This window comes from Eleutherodactylus coqui, chromosome 3, assembly GCF_035609145.1.
Source record: "Eleutherodactylus coqui strain aEleCoq1 chromosome 3, aEleCoq1.hap1, whole genome shotgun sequence".
NCBI lineage: Eukaryota > Metazoa > Chordata > Amphibia > Anura > Eleutherodactylidae > Eleutherodactylus > Eleutherodactylus coqui.
Genome location: NC_089839.1, coordinates 315,849,611 through 315,874,347, shown reverse-complemented (window position 1 = coordinate 315,874,347; position 24,737 = coordinate 315,849,611). Strand labels below are relative to the sequence as shown.

The window sequence follows — 24,737 nt, the reverse complement described above, 5'->3', positions numbered from 1 at the left end:
CTTACACCGAGCGGCCCGCCAAGGAAACCTTTACCCCAACGTGCCGGAATTTATGGGGGGGGGGGGGGGTTATCATCTCCAAAATAAAATGAACAAACAAGTAAAGCAGTTCATTAAATGTACCCCAAAGATGGAGCTCCTCCCACAGCGCACACGGCCGCCCACATCGTAGCTTTGTAGACAAAAATGTTTTTAACGATGTAAAAACGAAGAAAAAAAAATTGCCTGACTGTTAAGGTGCAAAATAGAGCGGCCACCGTGCATCCGGCCGGCAGTGCGAGAGCGGCCACCGTGCAGCCGGACGCAGCGCCCGGCAGTGCGAGAGCGGCCTGAGGGATTGACTAGTGGCTGCATCGTCCCAACAGCACCAGAAGCGAAGTTAGGCTGCTCTACAGAAAGCTGCCGGATGAGACTTTCATTCTCGCCCGCTCTCCCAATCGCACACGGTACGTAAATCAGACTCTTTTCAGATCGCCATGTGTGAGCAGTCCTATGCAAGCCTGGCAACCTCCAAAGAGCCCGATTTTTGGGCCTCATGCGATCTTCAGTGGGTGACAGCTCAGTAATCACCCCCCAGTTTATGGTGCTGGTGGGGGACGTGGCAGGGGGTCGGGGGATGTACTTTCTATACTCGCCCACTCCCGTGATCCCGCAGTGTCCCCTGTGAAGTCCCACCAGCGCTCTCCCATAGACTTCTATAGGAGAGCACACAAAGGCCTCTGAAGAGTCCGATTTTCATGCCGCGCAGCGAGGGGAACGCCACGTGATCCAGGGAGCATAATGAACATGTCCCTCCCCTAACTGCACCCTAGCAGCGGGTTTCCTTTAACGCCTCAATGACGCAGCCTTTCCCCCCCCCCATTTTCGGTTTCTTCTCCCTCCTTTATTGGTCGCTGTGGGGGCGGGGTTTTGAGACAAGTTGTAGTTTTTAATGGTAACATATAATGTACTAAAAGCTTAAAAAACATTCTAAGAGTATAATGAAAAAAAACCAAAACAAACCAAACCATAACATTCGGCATCTTTCGGGGCGTCTTGTTTCTACGGCGCACCAACTGCAACCTAAGTGACCGGATCTCTCTGTCCTTCGGCTCGGTGCGGTTACTGCCACACCAAACAAAGTTTTTTCTGTACTAAGATATTTATGTTTTACAACTCTTTCCTGCGGCCGCCCCCTGAGCGCCGCCCCCTGAGCGCCGTACCCTGACAGCTGTGCGCGGCCCATTTCTTGCGGGACGGCCTGCAGTTTGCGCTGGCACCATTCTGGACTGCATACGCTTTTTGATTGCATCTTTTCTTGCAGACGGGTGACGTTCACCGTGCGGGGGAATAACGCGCTGCTTTGATGGATCGCAGCTTTACAGACGCAGCGACACCAAATCCGCACTTGTGTCTTATTAATTTAGAGAGTCTTTTATTATGAATATGAACTTTTATTGCGTTTTTAATTAGTAAAACTTTATTGCTCTTCGCTTCACTTTTTTTTACTTTCCTCAGGGGGGACCACAACCTGCGATGCTATGATCGCTCCTGCAGTATGATGTGATGCCATAGCATTACATCATACTGCGATCGGGCTGGCATTCTATTAACCCACCCCACAGGGATGGCTTGATAGGCATTCTGCCGAGGCAGCCCTGGGGCCTTTCAGAAGGCCCCCGGGCTGCCATGACTCCCAAACAGCTCCTTGCGATCTAATGATGTTTGGGGCGTTTAAAGGGTTAACAGCTCCGATGAGCGGTGCAGCTGATCAGAGGCGTTGCCGCAGGGTGTAAGACCCAGCCAAGGCCCGCGTTGTACGAAGAGAGGTCGCGCCACGACATACCCCGACGCTGCAGGATGCAGATGTACGCCCTGCAGGCATATATTTTCAGCCCCACTTCAGCACTATAGACCAATCAGGTTGCTGGAATTGCTGAATAGTGCTGAAGTGGGGCTGAAAATAAACATATGCGCCCTGCAGCTTTAAGGGGTTAAACTACTGCAAGTGCCCAATGGCAATGCCCAGTTCTGTGACCACACTGTTGGCCATTGTTCACATGCATCGGCACATCTGCATCCTAGATGCCCTCCACTGACATTAATGGAGATCTGCAGAGTTCAGAGTACACGGCACTTCTTAAAGGGGCTCTGACATGAATAATGTTTTCATGCTTTAGCAGCCATTGTTCCCTGGTCTGCCTAATGGACACAGGGAACCCACGATTTAATGGCTGCTAAGGCATAAAAACCTCATACTTACCTAATACTTACCTTGTCTCCTGTTGTTGTCGACATCGGGGGGGTCATCTCCCGGCAGGCGCTGTTCTTCTGCTTCTTCCTCCACGAGTCGCGCTGCTCCGGGATCGCGCGCATGCGTAGTGGAGAGGTGCCCTCTGACAGGAGTCAGGACGGGCCGCGTCTCCACTGCGCATGCGCAGAATCTCGGAGTTCAGTCAGGACGGACGGGCCGCCCACAGCAAGCACTGCTTGTGACGTGCTTGCTGTGGGCGGCCCGTCCGTTCACCTCGGAAGTGGCTGACAGACGGAACAGAGCCGGAAGCGGTCATTTTGACCGCTCCTGCTCTGCTTCTACAAGCCGCAGATGAAGATGCCAGACGGAGGGGACATGCTTGGTGATCGGTCCTGGCCAGGCAAGTAAAAAATTTTTTTTTTAGTGTCAGAACCCCTTTAAAGTAGATTTGTCAAGGAATCCGCAATTCCTCATTGAAAAGCGCTAAATGTGTGAAGTTCTGTGATAAACCTCGGATTCCTGCCACAGACTGAGGCAACGCTTCCTACAGAGCAGCAGCCGCAGGGCGACCCGGAGGACAGCACTACCGTCCTAACAGCTTAGATGCTGCGGTCCGCAGCATACGGATAGGGGGACGGGGATTCCTGGGTCATCCCATCAGTGCTGATGTGTTGTCATGGCCGTTGGGGGGCTGACAAAAGACCCCCAGGAATGCCATGGCTGAATGCTGATTAGGTTGGCCCAGATGCCCGTCAGTTTGCCCACTGAGTCCACCAAAGAATTACAAGTGATGAGAAGACGTGACGTTCTGTTGTGGGACTAGAAACAAGATGAAAGGAAACGTACTAAAAAGTTTAGAGCGAATACCAAACAAAAAAAACAAAAAACCCCCAAAACCCCCAAAACCCCCCATTCCAGAAAATGCAATTCTTATTTAGTAAAAAAAAAGTGAAAATCAATCTGTCAATAAAACCCGTTTGGCGCCCGGCGACACTTTGCCAGTGACTGAAAGTACAACTGGTCCCGCAAAAAACAGGCCGCCACGAGGCAACGAGCAAAAAACAACTAACTACGGAGACCGAGATAAGGGTTTAAGGTGAAAAGCACAAAAAAAGGTACAATTATTTCAACTTCATCTCATCGGCTCGAAAAACGGGCCGAAAGAAGAAAACGGCAGGGAGACCCTGCAGGGGTGCGAGGGGTGGTGGATACAGTGATGTGCAGCCTCTCCCGGCTCGCCCCCCCGGGGGGTTTAATCCTCGCCGTCCCTTCCTTCCACCTGATTAATGATCTTGTCGCAGTGATGGATGACCCACCCCAGCAGATTAGAGTCTCCTGTTCCACCCACCGTCCGCCGCTCCCCCCTTCACACTTCTGGAGGTCCAACCGCACCGGCGCTGCAAATATTAGAGAATTATTAGATAAACATTGGTGCGTCACGTCTCTTCCTGTAGCGCCGGCCGCTGCGCTGACACCCAACAGCTGGAGTGATTCATTGGGAGGCTGGCAGAGACATCTCATGTCATACATCATGCCGAAGAGCCCTCCCTGCCCGCCGAGACAAAGTGATCGACCGCCACCGGCTGGAATGAATTTATGACAACACGGAATTGAGGAAAACAAATGGGAGGTGACCCGGTGGCTCGTCACCCCGCGACACGTCCCGCAGCCGGCACAGCAGAGCATTAAACACTTGGAATTAAGATACCGGCCCTGTGACACTAGAGCACTGCAGAACTACAACCCCCAGCATGCCCTGTGACACTAGAGCGCTGCAGAACTACAACTCCCAGCATGCCCTGTAACACTGGAGCACTGCAGAACTACAACTCCCAGCATGCCCTGTGACACTAGAGCGCTGCAGAACTACAACTCCCAGCATGCCCTGTAACACTGGAGCACTGCAGAACTACAACTCCCAGCATGCCCTGTAACACTGGAGCACTGCAGAACTACAACTCCCAGCATGCCCTGTAACACTGGAGCACTGCAGAACTACAACTCCCAGCATGCCCTGTAACACTGGAGCACTGCAGAACTACAACTCCCAGCATGCCCTGTAACACTGGAGCACTGCAGAACTACAACTCCCAGCATGCCCTGTGACACTGGAGCACTGCAGAACTACAACTCCCAGCATGCCCTGTGACACTAGAGCACTGCAGAACTACAACTCCCAGCATGCCCTGTGACAGTACAGCACTGCAGAACTACAACTCCCAGCATGCCCTGTAACACTAGAGCGCTGCAGAACTACAACTCCCAGCATGCCCTGTAACACTAGAGCGCTGCAGAACTACAACTCCCAGCATGCCCTGTAACACTGGAGCGCTGCAGGACTACAACTCCCAGCATGCCCTGTAACACTAGAGCACTGCAGAACTACAACCCCCAGCATGCCCTGTAACACTAGAGCGCTGCAGAACTACAACTCCCAGCATGCCCTGTAACACTAGAGCACTGCAGAACTACAACCCCCAGCATGCCCTGTAACACTAGAGCACTGCAGAACTACAACTCCCAGCATGCCCTGTAACACTGGAGCGCTGCAGAACTACAACTCCCAGCATGCCCTGTGACACTAGAGCGCTGCAGAATTACAACTCCCAGCATGCCCTGTAACACTAGAGCACTGCAGAACTACAACTCCCAGCATGCCCTGTAACACTAGAGCGCTGCAGAACTACAACTCCCAGCATGCCGTGTAACACTAGAGCACTGCAGAACTACAACTCCCAGCATGCCGTGTAACGCTACAGTGCTGAAGAACTACAACCCCCAGCATGCCCTGTAACAGTAGAGCACTGCAGAACTACATGTAAGGAGAATTTATGTGTTTATCAAAGAGAAGACGATCCCAGATCCCGTGCAGAAGTCTGGGCCCAGGAGAAACACATCACACTAGCCTGAGCTATATCAGATGATTTCTAATTTATTCTAAGGCGTATTTGATTCTTATACTACAAATGACATCACAGCAAAAGTATATACACCTCCAAGATTAATAATACAGGATAGGCTAAAACAAAAAATGATTAACATAAGTTACACCTCCTTAAGTGTATCTATTACATACAATAAGACCGTTATGAATTCAGAGAAAAGGAATGCAAGGGAGGCAGTCTGGAGATTCTTATCTTGTCTGTCTACCCCGTAATGGTATAGAAAAGTTTTCGTTTAACCCTTTAACTACTCATACTAGCAACAGGCTATATCTTTCTTAGTTTACAATCCAATAAAAGAACAATTAACTGATACATTGATCTACAATTTTCTTAACACTACAACTCCCAGCATGCCCTGTAATGATAGAGCACTGCAGAACTACAACTCCCAGCATGCCCTGTAACACTGGAGTACTGCAGAACTACAACCCCCAGCATGCCCTGTAACACTAGAGCACTGCAGGACTACAACTCCCAGCATGCCCTGTAACACTAGAGCACTGCAGAACTACAACCCCCAGCATGCCCTGTAACACTAGAGCACTGCAGAACTACAACTCTCAGCATGCCCTGTAACACTAGAGCACTGCAGAACTACAACTCTCAGCATGCCCTGTAACACTGGAGCGCTGCAGAACTACAACTACAAGCATGCCCTGTAACACTAGAGCACTGCGCAACTACAACTCCCAGCATGCCCTGTAACACTGGAGCACTGCAGAACTACAACTCCCAGCATGCCCTGTAACACTGGAGCACTGCAGAACTACAACTCCCAGCATGCCCTGTAACACTAGAGCACTGCAGAACTACAACCCCCAGCATGACCTGTAACACTGGAGCGCTGCAGAACTACAACCCCCAGCATGCCTTGTAACGCTAGAGCACTACAGAACTACAACCCCCAGCATGACCTGTAACACTACATCACTGCAGAACTACAACTCCCAGCATGCCCTGTAACACTACATCACTGCAGAACTACAACTCCCAGCATGCCCTGTAACACTACATCACTGCAGAACTACAACTCCCAGCATGCCCTGTAACACTAGAGCACTGCAGAACTACAACTCCCAGCATGCCGTGTAACGCTACAGTGCTGAAGAACTACAACCCCCAGCATGCCCTGTAACAGTAGAGCACTGCAGAACTACAACTCCCAGCATGCCCTGTAATGATAGAGCACTGCAGAACTACAACTCCCAGCATGCCCTGTAACACTGGAGTACTGCAGAACTACAACCCCCAGCATGCCCTGTAACACTAGAGCACTGCAGGACTACAACTCCCAGCATGCCCTGTAACACTAGAGCACTGCAGAACTACAACCCCCAGCATGCCCTGTAACACTAGAGCACTGCAGAACTACAACTCTCAGCATGCCCTGTAACACTAGAGCACTGCAGAACTACAACTCTCAGCATGCCCTGTAACACTGGAGCGCTGCAGAACTACAACTACAAGCATGCCCTGTAACACTAGAGCACTGCGCAACTACAACTCCCAGCATGCCCTGTAACACTGGAGCACTGCAGAACTACAACTCCCAGCATGCCCTGTAACACTAGAGCACTGCGCAACTACGACTCCCAGCATGCCCTGTAACACTGGAGCGCTGCAGAACTACAACTCCCAGCATGCCCTGTAACGCTAGAGCACTACAGAACTACAACCCCCAGCATGACCTGTAACAGTACAGCACTGCAGAACTACAACTCCCAGCATGCCCTGTAACACTACATCACTGCAGAACTACAACTCCCAGCATGCCCTGTAACACTACATCACTGCAGAACTACAACTCCCAGCATGCCCTGTAACAGTACAGCAGGGGTCTCCAACCTGTAATTTTGTAATAACTGGAAAGTCCCAGGTTGCAGAGCTATAGGGCATGCTGGGAGTTGTAGTTCTGCAACAGCTCGATAGCCAGTATGCCCTCTAACCTGGTGATTTTTCCAGCTTTTGCATAACTACAGCTTCCAATGTGCAGTCGGTGCGCCGGCGCTCAGAGAGCGTTCACATGGCGAGGCGCACGGACCCCGAGTGAAAACAACCCATACATATTTGATGGGCCTAGCTCCATGGCCGACTAATAACCGCAGCAGCGTGTTCTACCGGCATGAGGACAGGACGTACAGACGTGTGGAGCGAGCCGCGCCCGAGAACAGGGGCAGGTTACAGGAGGAGAGTCCATGGCGGCCGCGTGCTCATTAGTTATGGACGGCACGAGCGGTGATGTATAATGACTGGGAGTAGATTTTCACAATGAGGTGATCATTCACCAAGAGCGAGGCGCGGTGACACCGGTGATGAAGCTCGGCTTACCCAACGCATTTGTTTTGGTAAATGTTAATCGGAAGGCTAAACGCGGAGCGATCAATAACGGCGCGGTTTAAAAAGATAAATAAAAAACGGAAAACACAGAAAAGAGAGAGTTATGAAAAATGGAGCTGCTGCGGGCCCGGCCTGGAGAGCTCCGCCACCGCCGCCGCCCGCAGCGCCAAACAAGAAAAATGAAACCAATTTAGCTCCAGATTAAGAAACAGAAACTGGAGATGAATCAATTTAGCCTCGCGGTCCGGGGCGCCATATATCATGGCCGGGCGCGGGTAGTTAGCAGATGGTCGCCGACTCCCCGCTCGCCTCCCTTTTGAATACACATCAGGCTGGGAGCTTTGTGATCAATTCATTTCCCTGACACTTGCTGAGATCCACCTGGGGCGACGTGTCCGGCCACCGCGGACGCCACTATTTATTACCGCAAAGCCCCATCTTCCAGGGATAGTAATAAGACTCTCTCCCGGGACGGAGGACTGCAGCCAGGACACGAGTGATGAACGGGGGTGCACACGGGGCGCCGCGCCCGCTTGTGGGCAGAGATACATCTGTCTGCGATGTGGTCACTACTACACTGCGCCCACCCCAATAAAGCCAGATATTGGCCATTTCTGCACAAAAAAAGGGGTCGATGGCAGCTCCCTGCTACGGCCCCAAGGAGGAGACCCCGCCGGCATCCATATGGCCACATAAGGCACACTGATGGGGTCTGTCCTGAGGGGCCGCTACTCCCTCACCCCCCTCACCTCAGCAGCCATTTTTCTGTTGCAGCTCTTGAAAGGTAGTGGTGAAGAAACAACTCCAGAGACGAAGCCGCAGCGGGGCGTTCGTTACTGGGGCGCCGCAGCGGGGCGTTCGTTACTGGGGCGCCGCAGCGGGGCGTTCGTTACTGGGGCGCCGCAGCGGGGCGTTCGTTACTGGGGCGCCGCAGCGGGGCGTTCGTTACTGGGGCGCCGCACTCCTTATTGGAGCCCGTTAAGGTACTGTATGGTGGATTTGGGGGTTTGATTCTTCCACTGCTCATGGCGCAGGAGTGAGCGACATTTTAATAGAAGCAGCGAGAACAATGGTTCATTTTTTAATGGAAAGAAAGGTGGGGGGGGGGGGGGGGGGGGGGGTATTCTGTCACTTTTTGTAATTAAACAAAGACGATTTTATTAAACGTCTTTTCACTTCTTTTCCGGTCGCTCCCGGGAGTTGAACTTGTGATCACCTATACAAAGTACTTCAACCCTGCAGCACATGGTACTCCTAATGGCAGCCGCAGGCAGACACCCCTGCAGGCCCGCTCGGCCATGGCACCCCACATCTGCGCTGAGGCTTCCCTCTGGCCAGCTGCGCAGACACTAGGGTCAGCATGGACCGCGGCATTTAAAGGGGTGTTCTGGGGTATAAAAAGAAAAAAAAGTGAAGAGCTTCAGATTAATCTAAGTTGCATCCTCTGCTCGCTCGCTCCCTGTCCGCCGACCCTTCGTTCAGGCTCCATGCGGTGGCCACTGGGGCTGCAGCGAAGGACGGGGAATAGGCAGGAGAGGGGAGTATTCACTTCATACTCCTTTTAAGCCCTTTTAATGCTTTAAGTCCCAGGAAACGCCATTAACCATTTCCCAGCCATGACCGGACGGCGCTGACAGCAGCGGGCTTAGGGCACGGTATGGGGCGGGCTCCCGAGCCACCACAGATCTGTCCTTGGGGGTTGAGCAGCAGCCTTCTAACATCCCGGGTGTTCCCATCACTGGTATTGATGTGACGCTTGCTACACTGCAGCACAACTCGCTCTAACGAGCCTCCAGACTCGGAATTTCAACAATTGCCGTTTCCAATCTCTGATATTAAACTCTTAAAAAGGATTAAGAAGTGTACAAAGAATATGAACAAGCTTAAGCTGCGACCGTGCGGGGAAACGGGCGGGATCCCCCAATGCCAACAGCCGATGGGCGGGATCCCCCAATGCCAACAGCCGATGGGCGGGATCCCCCAATGCCAACAGCCGATGGGCGGGATCCGCCAATGCCAACAGCCGATGGGCGGGATCCGCCAATGCCAACAGCCGATGGGCGGGATCCCCCAATGCCAACAGCCGATGGGCGGGATCCCCCAATGCCAACAGCCGATGGGCGGGATCCCCCAATGCCAACAGCCGATGGGCGGGATCCCCCAATGCCAACAGCCGATGGGCGGGATCCCCCAATGCCAACAGCCGATGGGCGGGATCCCCCAATGCCAACAGCCGATGGGCGGGATCCGCCAATGCCAACAGCCGATGGGCGGGATCCCCCAATGCCAACAGCCGATGGGACCCCGAGTCAGTGAGCCAAGAGGAGTCGCACAGAAGAAGCCGCTGAACCGATTGTTTTGTACACGTTCTTTCCCCTGACTGAGGCGAATCGTTCTAGGACTGATGTGTGAAGATTATTAGCAGATCTCAGCCCTTTCCAATCCACTGTCTGATGTCTAACTACATTCTCATTGAAGCTTGTACAGCTCCAATGTCAGAAGACGTCCAACAGGGTAGTCTTACCGTCTATTGCCAGCCACTCCGCTGTCGGAGCCTCTCTGGCGCACACACTGGCTTTAGCCAGCAGATGGCACCGTTGTATAACAGCAAAAAGAGAAAGCTTTTTAGGAAACCCTGATTCCAAAATTGGATTGGATAGGGTTAATACTCACTTTTCAATGTCGCTGTTCTTACACGTCTTCTGCATCGTTTCCAGTTTGCTGCTCTCCCCGTTACTTGTTGATGGCATTTCTGCAACAAAGGTAAACCTAGAATTAATCAGCCATGCAGGCGGGGGCGCCGGCACTTCACTTCCATGTTCTCATACCAGGCCTGGGTCATGCTTCCAGCACTCACCATCGCTGCCCCATTTGGAGAACTCCGTGGTTATCCTGGTGCTCGGGGTTCCACCGCTGGGAAAGAAAACAGAAGATTCCCGTTTAAGTATATCGCCAAATATCAGCATAAAACCAAAGTGTGGTGGAGACGCCATCATCCGGTGAGGAGACTCTAAAGGGAACCTGCCGCCGATTTAGGGGATATGAAGCCCCCTACAGCATCACAACCACGAACTAATGTGCACATACAATGTTATGGCCCAACTACACATAACTAGCATCGCTCAAAGCAACATCTGCTCAGTGGAACACCGGGGCCGCCCCATGCAGTTCATCTCTCCCTACGGTGGGCAGATCCAGTAGATTTAACGGTGCGTGTGCCGGGCTCGGAGGTCGCAGCTCATGCATCGCCGCACAGAGAGGGGCAGGATTAGGAAGGTACCCAGCCCCCAAGAGACGGTCCGGCATCGGTATCAGAACTTTATCACCTATCAGGCTATTGTGCTACAACCCCTTTAATGGTCTCCAGTGGTCAGGGCTGTAGAGCCGCAGGTTGGAGGGCACGGGTCCAGGCATATCACCCTCTCAGGTAGACGTAGAGCTTCCCAGATAAAGGCTCTTTTACACGGAAAGATAATCATTCCAAAAAATTGTTCAAACTGCACGATAATCGCCGAGTCACACATCGCCAACGACCGCTAAACTGTTCGCTTTTCATTATATGCAGGACTAAGAATCATCGTCGGCTCGTTCACTAGTTGTCGCTCAGTCGCTCGCACGTACACGGCGAATGGGAACGACGGAAGCGTTTCTCGTTTGAACGAGCCGACGATGTATCCTCCGGTATAATCAGGCCGCCTGAACGAACTCGGACATCAAACGTTTTGTGTCAACGGACCCAACGCAGGAGTCTGCGGTCATCAGTGCTCACTTTAATACTGCGCCCCGCAGCGCCTCCCTTTCCTTGGCTTCTCCGGGCTCCTCTCCGGTACAAGGGATGACGTCTGCTTCTGTGTACCTACAGGACAACTTGTCAAGGAAAGCAGGCAGCAGAGCCGATGGTACCGATCGTATCACAGAGGCGAAGGTCTCCATGGAGGACGAAGTCAGGGTGTAAGCTAGGTCGTCTGCGCGCCACCTCTATAAAAGGATACTGTGCTTTGCCGTATTCCAGAGTGTCGTCCCCGTCCACGTCCAGGTCAGCGTCGCTGTCATGCATTTCTTTGCTGCTACACATTACGAATCCGGATCCTGAGAAACGAAGAACAAAACACGTTTAATAGTTGTTACATCCATTAAGGCTTCGTTACACGTACGGAACGCGGCCGGTCGTTACCATGGAGGCATCCTTCCCCAATAAGCAAAACCACAGAGCGCATACAGGAACTTACACAGACAAGCATTAGAGTGGGGTCTGTGCACAAGAGCTTGCACTCTGAACACTACCGATCAGCAGACAATAAAAGGTACCTTCCTATTGGGCGATTATCACCTGAATTATCGCTGGAAGCAGCAAATGCGGGCAATAATCACCCCGCGTACACGCAGCCGCCGGCAGGGCCTGAGTGAGAAATCACCTACTGGAGTCTATATTAGGTAAGTGTTCACCTGTGTAATGTTGGAGTGACTGCCATTTGCGGTGAATGGAGGGGATGTCAGAACGGTCGCGGCCCGCGGCGCCTCCATTCACTTCAACAACTAATTGATGAGCCGGACTGTTGGCCCTTGTGGAAGGTACCATAAAGGGTTTTTTGCCCCTTTTCACTGGTCATCAGTAGCTGATGGTTGGCGGTCCGCTGCATGGGATGCCCATTCATCAGCTGATCGTCCGGCCTGCTGTCCAGTTGTCTTAAGTGGACAGGAGAGGAAGTGCGGTCACAGGCTTCACTCCCATTAAAATCAATGGGAACGCTGCTGCGGCACCTCCTGCTCCTCACGTCACATCCGGTCCTGAGCAGAAGAGGAACAAGCAGCACGGCGCTCCCATTCATCTCAATGGGAGTCACGCCTTGCCCCCGCACTTCCTCCTGTCTGCTAATCACCACATCCAGCCCGCCGCACTCGGCAGCGGGTGGGACAATTCGCTGATAAACGGGGTCTCAAACATGGGATCCCCATTCATCAACCACTGTCTGACCGGAGGATAATAAAGGGGAATGAGGGCAGACAACCCCTCTAAGGAGCATGGCAATGCCTGGACCACTAATACAAAGCAGCCAATCTGCACAGGGGCGCCCCCTACTGACCTGGCAGACGGAACACTAGAGCCAACACGCACATACAAGAACCAGCAGCAATGAATCCAGGACGGACCTACCATAACGGTGCTCACCCACTAATTTAATTAGTGAAGGGATCATAACCCTGATTAATGGGCTCATAAAGCCATGCAGGAGCCGCAGGTGCTGCGCTAACGGTTCCTGGAAGCGGCGGTGCAGCGGGCGGCGCGTCCTGCCAGGGTTACACATTTGGTGACAGTTTTCAGCAGTCTCCCTGCGGAGGTTGACCCCTGATTTCCTGCTGTCGCCTCTGTGTTCGCGCCAGTGAAAACCTACAGCAGCTGTTCAAATATTTGACGTCTGAAGCCGCTTGACTCGGGCGGCCGCGGCGAGATGCTGTCTGTGCAGCTAGAAAGGAGAAAAAAATGGATTGGGAGCCGCCGTCTTGTTGACACGGAGCAGCGCCGTCACTTCTGCTGCCAGCTATAGCCGCGCATGACGACCAGCGAAACAGGATGACCTTTGTAAGACGCTGCAATCAGCCTTGTTACATGAGGGCTACATGTGTACGATGATCAGAACGGCCACCGCTACAGGAAGAGCTAAAGGTCAGCAACAAACGCAAATCAAAGGATCCAAAGTGTTACAAGATGCACGGCTGTGTAATTGGGCTGGAGACACGGCGGCCGGCGAGCCAAGGAGGGCGCGGAGCCGCCAACGCAGGATCATCTAGGAGGACGTTGTATCCGCCGGTCTGAGCAGCGACCGCCTTTAGAAACAACCCATAAGATGGCGTTTACCACTGATCTGTCCGCGGCGCCCTCCAGTAATCGCCAGAAATACAAAAGCACAAGTTTGGTCAGGAGACAAGAGACTTCACGTTACAGCTAAAGGGCTCAATAATCGGGTGGCGTGTTGTTCTGATATGCCATTGTGATCGGGGGGCGTCCAGCCTGCGGGACCCCCCACCCGAGAATGAAGGGGAAGCATCACTGATTCAGCACTGCAGCCCCTCTGAGGCTTTAGCTGCCGGCCGAGGGGTAAGCTGCAGCACAACTCCGTCGCATTAAGCTGCACTGTAGTCAGGGGGATGCAGCGCCCCTTTATTCTCCACATCCGGGGGATTCCAGAGATCGGACCCCCACCGATCATAAAGCAAAATGACATTAATCTGTAAGTTGGAAGCAAGATTAATGATTGCTTAGCGGTTCAGTCTCCACGGCGGATAATGGGGGCCAGGACCCTCCAAACGGACTCACAGGAGGAAAACCGCATTCACTCACAAGCCGGCCCCGGACGGAGCTGCAAGCCGGCCCAGGGTTCTGTCCGATTACCTGCCTGAGGAGGAAAGAGCAATTTGCTGTAAACTATAACTGGAGAACAAAGGGCGAGCGCTCATGCTGGCACCAATTAGTCTGCTGAAATTAAGCAGAGGGGAGGGGTGGCATCTCGGACTACAAGGAGCGCTGCACAGTAAATAAAGCCAGTTGCTTCTGGGCCGCGATGAGGAAGGATAATGAAGATTGAGCCGCGGACTCGGGGCGCGCACAAACACGGCACAACAAAGTTGCGGCCTGTCTCGCCGTCTGATGGCTCCGCGGCAGAGGTAATTTCTCCGGCTCTGGTGACTGGCACCTCTATAAACCTGCTGACAGTTAGGAGACAAACTCCTCCGATCAATCACAAGGCACCCATCCAGATCACTTACACCCCGCGCCGCGAACGCAGCCGACTGCGGCCCGCAAATCAACTTACTGTTTTGCAACGGAGAAAAGCCCCCCCCCCCAATCATTGATTTACAGGAACAAAACTACATCCTACCAGAAGACATTGACCCTCCAGCCGCGGCCCACCAGAAGTGTTTAATGGGACCCCTTGCAGGCCTTCATATCATCATCACCGCCACGGAGAGAGAACAAAAGCCAAAGGGCGCACAAGTAGGGGGCCGATGGGTATTAATAAACCCCTGTGCACCCCAAGGCCGGCCGCCGGCGGAGGGTCCACCTCTAAGAGCTCATCTGAAGACTCGTGTAACGCCCCAGGATAAGTGAAAACGTCACCAAAAGCGGGAGCGGCTGTCACCGTCCTGGGGAGTAAGCAGCGCCGACAGCAAGCGGATCAGAGCAGGTCAGCAACTTGGGGAATCAAACCTAAAGCAGAAGGGGCAACATCCGTCCGCACACCGGAGGACCCCCAACACTGCGTACCGAACAGCTGGAAGTCACACACAAGGACCCCAGCGCCGCCGCTAATGAACGACATCCCAGCGCTGAAGGGGAGAAGTGCAGATAGAAAACGCTACAGTTCATTAAGGGTGGAAGCAGTAACCCTAAACTACATTCATGGCCGGCCGCAGAATGAAACGCCCTGCTTATTTAATTAATCAGCATATAGATTCAAAGACTAGACAAACTCTGGGGGGGAACGGCCCACCCACCTAACTATGGAGCATGTGGTCACCCCCGGGCCCCAGGAGACTTAGGGGGCCCATAAGGCATCTCCTCTCCATTTGGGAACCCACTACTATGAATAAAGCATTATAGTTGGGGGCCCCGTTACAGGTTTTGTATTGGGGCCCAGAAGCTTCAGGCTACGCCTCTGGTGCGGACCCATAGAAGAATGGCTGAAGCAGACATCCCATACAAAAGGCAGAGATGCTTCAAGATGTTGGATGTCCAGATACAAGAGGTTACCTGGAGGGGTCATGTCTGAAGCCCATTTATATATCCGGACACAATGGTGGCCTAAACATAGCAGTCACTATGTACATACCCTGCTTATCCTGTATTACACCCCAGAGCTGCACTCACTATTCTGCTGCTGGAGTCACTGTGTACATACATTACTTATCCTGTACTGATCCTGAGTTACATCCTGTATTATACCCCAGAGCTGCACTCACTATTCTGCTGCTGGAGTCACTGTGTACATACATTACTTATCCTGTACTGATCCTGAGTTACATCCTGTATTATACTCCAGAGCTGCACTCACTATTCTGCTGGTGGAGTCACTGTGTACATACATTACTTATCCTGTACGGATCCTGAGTTACATCCTGTATTATACTGCAGAGCTGCACTCACTATTCTGCTGGTGGAGTCACTGTGTACATACATTACTTATCCTGTACTGCTCCTGAGTTACATCCTGTATTATACTCCAGAGCTGCACTCACTATTCTGCTGGTGGGGTCACTGTGTACATACATTACTTATCCTGTACTGATCCTGAGTTACATCCGGTATTATACCTCAGAGCTGCACTCACTATTCTGCTGCTGCTGGAGTCACTGTGTACATACATTACTTATCCTGTATTATACTCCAGAGCTGCACTCACTATTCTGCTGGTGGAGTCACTGTGTACATACATTACTTATCCTGTACTGCTCCTGAGTTACATCCTGTATTATACTCCAGAGATGCACTCACTATTCTGCTGGTGGAGTCACTGTGTACATACATTACTTATCCTGTACTGATCCTGAGTTACATCCTGTATTATACTCCAGAGCTGCACTCACTATTCTGCTGGTGGAGTCACTGTGTACATACATTACTTATCCTGTACTACTCCTGAGTTACATCCTGTATTATCCTCCAGAGCTGCACTCACTATTCTGCTGGTGGAGTCACTGTGTACATACATTACTTATCCTGTACTGATCCTGAGTTACATCCTGTATTATACTCCAGAGCTGCACTCACTATTCTGCTGGTGGAGTCACTGTGTACATACATTACTTATCCTGTACTACTCCTGAGTTACATCCTGTATTATCCTCCAGAGCTGCACTCACTATTCTGCTGCTGGAGTCACTGTGTACATACATTACTTATCCTGTACTGATCCTGAGTTACATCCTGTATTATACTGCAGAGCTGCGCTCACTATTCTGCTGGTGGAGTCACTGTGTACATACATTACTTATCCTGTATTATACTCCAGAGCTGCACTCACTATTCTGCTGGTGGAGTCACTGTGTACATACATTACTTATCCTGTACTGATCCTGAGTTACATCCTGTATTATACTCCAGAGCTGCACTCACTTTTCTGCTGGAACTCATGATTAGCATGTACGCAGTGATGAATAGTGAGTGCAGCTCTGGAGGATAATACAGGATGTAACTCAGGATCAGTACAGGATAAGTAATTTATGTACACAGTGACTCCACCAGCAGGATAGTGAGTGCAGCTCTGGAGTATAATACAGGATGTAACTCAGGATCAGTACAGGATAAGTAATGTATGTACACAGTGACTCCACCAGCAGAATAGTGAGTGCAGCTCTGGAGTATAACACAAGATGTAACTCAGGGTCAGTACAGGATAAGTAATGTATGTACACAGTGACTCCACCAGCAGAATAGTGAGTGCAGCTCTGGAGTATAATACAGGATGTAACTCAGGAGCAGTACAGGATAAGTAATGTATGTACACAGTGACTCCACCAGCAGAACAGTGAGTGCAGCTCTGGGGTATAAAGATCATTACATAATACTGAAATTAATACAAATGTACAGGGTTAATTCATGTAGATTATACTATATATTATGCACTAGATAACCCTCGGACCACGTTAGCGGCTGACCGGGGGAGGGGGAATCACTAGCGGTGCAAGCAGAGAATGCTACAGCCTGGTTAACAAGGAGGTTGGTTGGTAAGCGGGTTATGACGCCGTCATCTCGCTTGCCTGGCTCGCAGGGCTGCAGATACTTTCCATTACAGCGGGCAGTCCTTGGGGAAATTCTGCTGCTGGCGGCTCGTGTTCCAGACCCGTCACCGCTGGCAGCTTTTATACACATTTCCAGCTCTTTAATTAAAAGTCACAGAGCTGCGCGGCCAATCAGCCCGGAGATGGGAGGATAACAGCCTGCCAGGCTTATTTAGAAACGGGGAAGGAGAGATTAGCGGGGAGAGGCTGAGAAATAACCCAACGCGGCACGGAGCGCGGACCGCGCCATCGCCATGTGATAATTGTGTCGGGTAATTACAAGAACAACTCTTTATCTTACAGTAATCACTCGAGAGCGCGCACACGGAGCGAGAGAGAGCCGAGAGCGCGCACGGAGCGAGAGAGCCGAGAGCGGAGAGCGCGCACGGAGCGAGAGAGCCGAGAGCGGAGAGCGCGCACGGAGCGAGAGAGAGAGCGGAGAGCGCGAGCGTGCACGGAGCGCGCACGGAGCGAGAGCGCGAGCGCGCACGGAGCGAGAGAGCCGAGAGCGCGCACGGAGCGAGAGCGCCGAGAGCGCGCACGGAGCGAGAGCGCCGAGAGCGCGCACGGAGCGAGAGCGCCGAGAGCGCGAGCGCGCACGGAGCGAGAGCGCCGAGAGCGCGAGCGCGCACGGAGCGAGAGAGCCGAGAGCGCGAGCGCGCACGGAGCGAGAGAGCCGAGAGCGCGAGCGCGCACGGAGCGAGAGAGCCGAGAGCGCGCACGGAGCGAGAGAGCCGAGAGCGCGCACGGAGCGAGAGAGCCGAGAGCGCGCACGGAGCGAGAGAGCCGAGAGCGCGCACGGAGCGAGAGAGCCGAGAGCGCGCACGGAGCGAGAGAGCCGAGAGCGCGCACGGAGCGAGAGAGCCGAGAGCGCGAGCGTGCACGGAGCGAGAGCGCGCGCACGGAGAGAGCACAAAGCATGTAGAAAGCCGTTCAGACGACCTATTCCACTGCTAGTTGTGCGATCATGAGGCGCTCTCTACAGACTGGCACTTCAGGCGCCATATAAAGGGGGTTTCTGGCACAAAAAAGGTGCCCCTATACGGTCACAGTTGCAGCTCCGACAAGATTGGTCTGACTGAACGGCAAGCCTCCCTCCCATTATGTAGCGTTACTGACGAGGGGGCACCGTGGCAGCGCCACAGCTGTAGCCAATCACGGCCCATTTGGGGAGAAGCCAATGCCCAAGTAAATAAACATCTCTATATGGAGGCTTCTCATCCCGTTACTGTTCTATACTGCCCCTCAGGACCCAAACTCCTCCTTCCCACTGCAGCCCCCACACCACAATACTGATCATATGCACACATATAGACATCGGCCGGTGAGCAGCTCATTGTATACTACCCTATGTGAAACATGGCCGACCATTATACAGAACAAGCACTGCTACATCTCCCCCCTATATGCTCCTCATCGGCTGCAAGCTCTTGGGCCCCCCTGTATGCTCCTCATCGGCTGCAAGCTCTTGGGCCCCCCTGTATGCTCCTCATCGGCTGCAAGCTCTTGTGTCTCCCTGTATATAGGAATAATGACTTTTACTAAGGTCAAGATATACTATATCCACCACATTTTCCTGATCAACCCAGTCGGTGATTTGGTCATAGAAGGAAATTAGATTAATCCGCCATGACTTGTTTGTTACAAACACATGCTGGCTCTGGTTAATTACTCCATTCTCATCCAAGTACTTGCATACATGCTGTTTAATAATCTGTTCACAGATCTTTCCTAGTATAGAAGTCAGGCTCACAGGCCTGTAGTTTCCTGGATCCAGCTTCCTCCCTTTTCTGAAGATAGGGACAACATTTGCCCTTTCCCAATCTTCTAGGACTTCTCCTGTTCTCTGGGAACTTTCAAAGATTATGGCTAGTGGTTCAGCAATTACCTCCGCTGCTTCCTTTAGTGTCCTAGGATGTAATTCCTCAGGACCTGGAGACTTGAATTCATTTGAGTTAGCTATGTGTTCCCTCACCATCTCTCTGCTTACAGATGGCCTACATTCCTTTATTCCCCCAATAGCACAGGGAAGATCAGCTCATGTGACATCTACTTTCTGAGAGAAAACAGATACAAAATAGGAATTTAAAACTTCTTCCTTCTCAACATCATTCTTAACCAATTCACCATTTTCATCCTGTAAGCATCCAATAGAATCTTGGACTTTTCTGCTTTTGACCCCGCAAATCCTTTTTTATTGCTTTTGGCCTCTCTTACAAGCCTCAACTCATTATTAGCTTTACCTTTTCTGACACTTGCCCTACAGTTTCTGCAGACCGCATTATATGCTTCTTTAGATATTCCCCCTCTTCCCATTTGATAAACATATTTTCTTCCTCTTTAACATGTGTGCAAGTTCTGTGTTCATCCATCCTGGTCTCTTTAAATGCCTCCCATTCTTCCTTCTTTTAGGGATTGGTAACGATTGTGCTTTGAGAATCTCATTCCACAATATTTCCCAACCTTCTTGGACATTTCTGTCTTTAAGAACATCCAGCCATTGAAGTCTTCCTCTTTCTGAGTCCATTGAAATCTGCCTTTCTGAAATCCAACCTTGAGGTCTGAGTCTTCTCAGGTCTTCCTCCCCTTGTTATCCACCATCCAAGGATATCATGATCACTGCCTCCTAAGGTCCCAGCCACCCTTACTCCCTCCACCATTCCCTCCCTGTTGGTGAGAGTTAGGGCCAAGATAGCAGATCCCCTTGTTTTCTCTTCGACCTCCTGGAAGATAAAGTTGTCAGCAAGAGCGGATAAGAATCTGTTGGATCCATTACTTTTATCTGAGAGATTCCCAACAAATGTCTGGATGGGTAAAATCTCCCATAATCACTATGTTGGGCTTCTTTGGACATGCTCATTGGCTACAAGCTTGTGCCCCCCTATATGCTCCCCATTGGCTGTAAGCTCTTGTGCCCCCCTATATGCTCCCCATTGGCTACAAGCTCTTGTGCCCACCTATATGCTCCCCATTGGCTACAAGCTCTTGTGCCCCCTCTATATGCTCCTCAGAGGCTGTAAGCTCTTGTGCCCCCTCTATATGCTCCTCAGAGGCTGTAAGCTCTTGTGCCCCCCTATATGCTCCTCATTGACTGTAAGCTCTTGTGCCCCCCTATATGCGCCTCATAGGCTGTAAGCTCTTGTGCCCCCCTATATGCGCCTCATAGGCTGTAAGCTCTTGTGCCCCCCTATATGCGCCTCATAGGCTGTAAGCTCTTGTGCCCCCCTATATGCTCCCCATTGGCTACAAGCTCTTGTGCCCCCTATATGCTCCTCAGAGGCTGTAAGCTCTTGTGCCCTCTATATGCTCCTCAGAGGCTGTAAGCTCTTGTGCCCCCTATATGCTCCTCAAAGGCTGTAAGCTCTTGTGCCCCCTATATGCTCCTCAGAGGCTGTAAGCTCTTGTGCCCTCTATATGCTCCTCAGAGGCTGTAAGCTCTTGTGCCCCCCTATATGCTCCCCATTGGCTGTAAGCTCTTGTGCCCCCTATATGCTCCTCATTGACTGTAAGCTCTTGTGCCCCCCTATATGCTCCTCATTGACTGTAAGCTCTTGTGCCCCCCTATATGCTCCCCATTGGCTGTAAGCTCTTGTGCTCCCCTATATGCTCCTCATTGACTGTAAGCTCTTGTGCCCCCCTATATGCTCCTCATAGGCTGTAAGCTCTTGTGCCCCCCTATATGCTCCTCATTGACTGTAAGCTCTTGTGCCCCCCTATATGCTCCTCATTGACTGTAAGCTCTTGTGCCCCCCTATATGCTCCTCATAGGCTGTAAGCTCTTGTGCCCCCCCTATATGCTCCTCAGAGGCTGTAAGCTCTTGTGCCCCCCCTATATGCTCCTCAGAGGCTGTAAGCTCTTGTGCCCCCCCTATATGCTCCTCAGAGGCTGTAAGCTCTTGTGCCCCCTATATGCTCCTCAGAGGCTGTAAGCTCTTGTGCCCCCTATATGCTCCTCAGAGGCTGTAAGCTCTTGTGCCCCCTATATGCTCCTCAGAGGCTGTAAGCTCTTGTGCCCCCTATATGCTCCTCAGAGGCTGTAAGCTCTTGTGCCCCCTATATGCTCCTCAGAGGCTGTAAGCTCTTGTGCCCCCTATATGCTCCTCAGAGGCTGTAAGCTCTTGTGCCCCCTATATGCTCCTCAGAGGCTGTAAGCTCTTGTGCCCCCTATATGCTCCTCAGAGGCTGTAAGCTCTTGTGCCCCCTATATGCTCCTCAGAGGCTGTAAGCTCTTGTGCCCCCTATATGCTCCCCATTGGCTGTAAGCTCTTGTGCCCCCTATATGCTCCTCATTGACTAAGCTCTTGTGCCCCCCTATATGCTCCTCATTGACTAAGCTCTTGTGCCCCCCTATATGCTCCCCATTGGCTGTAAGCTCTTGTGCCCCCCCTATATGCTCCTCAGAGGCTGTAAGATCTTGTGCCCCCTATATGCTCCTCAGAGGCTGTAAGATCTTGTGCCCCCTATATGCTCCCCATTGGCTGTAAGCTCTTGTGCCCCCTATATGCTCCTCATTGACTGTAAGCTCTTGTGCCCCCCTATATGCTCCTCATTGACTGTAAGCTCTTGTGCCCCCCATTGGCTGTAAGCTCTTGTGCCCCCCCTATATGCTCCTCAGCGGCTGTAAGCTCTTGTGCCCACTATATGCTCCTCAGAGGCTGTAAGCTCTTGTGCCCCCTATATGCTCCTCAGAGGCTGTAAGCTCTTGTGCCCCCTATATGCTCCTCAGAGGCTGTAAGCTCTTGTGCCCCCCTATATGCTCCTCAGAGGCTGTAAGCTCTTGTGCCCCCCTATATGCGCCTCAGAGGCTGTAAGCTCTTGTGCCCCCCTATATGCGCCTCAGAGGCTGTAAGCTCTTGTGCCCCCCTATATGCGCCTCAGAGGCTGTAAGCTCTTGTGCCCCCTATATGCTCCTCAGAGGCTGTAAGCTCTTGTGCCCCCTATATGCTCCTCAGAGGCTGTAAGCTCTTGTGCCCTCTATATGCTCCTCAGAGGCTGTAAGCTCTTGTGCCCCCTATATGCTCCCCATTGGCTGTAAGCTCTTGTGCCCCCTATATGCTCCTCAGAGGCTACAAAAGCTCTTGTGCCCCCTATATGCTCCTCAGAGGCTGTAAGCTCTTGTGCCCCCTATATGCGCCTCATAGGCTGTAAGCTCTTGTGCCCCCCTATATGCTCCTCATAGGCTGTAAGCTCGTGCCCCCCTATATGCTCCTCATAGGCTGTAAGCTCTTGTGCCCCCCTATATGCTCCTCATAGGCTGTAAGCTCTTGTGCCCCCCTATATGCTCCTCATAGGCTGTAAGCTCTTGTGCCCCCCCTATATACGCCTCATAGGCTGTAAGCTCTTGTGCCCCCCTATATGCGCCTCATAGGCTGTAAGCTCTCGTGCCCCCCTATATGCGCCTCATAGGCTGTAAGCTCTCGTGCCCCCCTATATGCGCCTCATAGGCTGTAAGCTCTTGTGCCCCCTATATGCGCCTCATAGGCTGTAAGCTCTTGTGCCCCCTATATGCGCCTCATAGGCTGTAAGCTCTTGTGCCCCCCTATATGCGCCTCATAGGCTGTAAGCTCTTGTGCCCCCCTATATGCGCCTCATAGGCTGTAAGCTCTTGTGCCCCCCTATATGCGCCTCATAGGCTGTAAGCTCTTGTGCCCCCTATATGCGCCTCAGAGGCTGTAAGCTCTTGTGCCCCCCTATATGCACCTCATAGGCTGTAAGCTCTTGTGCCCCCCTATATGCGCCTCAGAGGCTGTAAGCTCTTGTGCCCCCCTATATGCGCCTCATAGGCTGTAAGCTCTTGTGCCCCCCTATATGCGCCTCATAGGCTGTAAGCTCTTGTGCCCCCCTATATGCACCTCATAGGCTGTAAGCTCTTGTGCCCCCCTATATGCACCTCATAGGCTGTAAGCTCTTGTGCCCCCTATATGCACCTCATAGGCTGTAAGCTCTTGTGCCCCCCTATATGCACCTCATAGGCTGTAAGCTCTTGTGCCCCCCTATATGCGCCTCATAGGCTGTAAGCTCGTTTCCCCCCCATTTCCTCAGAGTGTAAGCTCTTGGGAGCAGGGCAGTCTCTATGTTCTGTATGTTCATTTATGTTCCCTCTGCTTTGTACAGTGCCGTGGGATATATTGGTGTTCTAATTATGAAGATTACCATTATAGTAAGTCTGTTATTGCCGTCGCCCCTCCCACTTTTTAGAAAAGTGACTAGTGTTACAAAACTGCTAAAAGACACATTTTTAAGCAAGTGAAACTTGGGTAAAAAGAAGTAGTTTTTTCCCCCCCAGCATTGAGGGGGGCGGGCCTTCCTAAACTGCGCCCTATAGATCGCCATTGTTGCGGCGGACCCGTCCTCAGCGTTTGATGCGTTGGATTTTGTCATCAGTTCCGCTCCACAAGTGAAGGCGGTTTCTGCAGCGCATTCGTACGCAACGGAACATTTCAGCTCGTATTTCCAGCTGTGCGGTAGAAGAAAGAAAATCTGCGCAGAAGTATCAGGCAGTCATTGCTGTCATTGGCCCCCTGTAATCAGCCAGAGGGGCTTCACCCCATATCACTGGTGAACACGGATGTCGGCCCACATGCTGCCCGCTAGGGGCACGGGGCGCAAAGTGCTCATGGAAAGCAAGTGCACGCAGCAAGAGGTCCCTGCAGGACAGAGCGGACTCCCTGATGCAGAAGGACCAGCGCCGCTCCTGGCCGCACTACAAGAAGCCTTTTCTGCCGTCTAAGTAGACTTTCCATATGAAAGCGATGGCATGATCCTCTGTTCTTGCCCTAAATTGGCATCTGGCCGGCAGTCACCCTGGAAGGCGGATGATGAGTGAGAGAAGCTGGCTGCCACGTCTTGGCACGTAACCTGCGTCTGATGGCTTTTGATGTGGCTTCCTCAAGGAGAGCGACCTGCGGTGCCTTTTCAGTGTCAGGGTAGATTAGGTTCTGCGTCCCGTTCCCGGCATAACCTGGAACCAGCGCCGTACAAGACAGGGGCACAAAGGTCGCGGGTGCCAGTCTGCTAACTGGGTTAGGACTACGTTTTCCTCCTCCTAGTACACTAAGTCTTCAGAGGCAATGGGAACCCCGGAGTGTATCACGCACCCGATAAGGGGCGCCACAGACGGCGCTTACTGCTAAGCTCACATTCCACGTCTCTCTCCGAATCCGAGCGGACAGCTTCCTGAAGCCGGCGTTATCACTCCATCTAACCACTCTTGGCAGGCAATCTAATTCCTCCTGAAAAGGTCATCGCCATTTAAACTGCCTTTCAATCACATTAGGCACGCGGCTGCTTGCGCTCGCAGGCAGGAGGATGCCATGAGATCAATAGACTGACATACTGCTCAATCTGGGCACCGACTCCTCCACCCAACTTCCAAAACAGGACTTATTAGGTTTGTCCTGTAAGCCATGGACATGGCGGAGAGCGGGAAGGGGCACACGGATCAG

At 52.1% G+C, this 24,737-nt stretch overlaps 1 protein-coding gene across 5 annotated transcripts in view; it reads right to left on the bottom strand.

The window, feature by feature from the left end:
* Positions 1-24,737, bottom strand: part of RNF220 (ring finger protein 220) — a 235,369-nt gene that overhangs the window by 10,409 nt on the left and 200,223 nt on the right. For all 5 annotated transcript variants that reach the window (XM_066597999.1, XM_066598000.1, XM_066597997.1 and 2 more), the window contains 4 exons: positions 11,508-11,604; positions 11,285-11,371; positions 10,373-10,428; positions 10,189-10,267 (listed from right to left, as the gene is read on the bottom strand). In XM_066597999.1, coding sequence (XP_066454096.1) covers positions 10,189-10,267; positions 10,373-10,428; positions 11,285-11,371; positions 11,508-11,604 — 319 coding nt within the window. The remainder of the gene's footprint in view (positions 1-10,188; positions 10,268-10,372; positions 10,429-11,284; positions 11,372-11,507; positions 11,605-24,737) is intronic.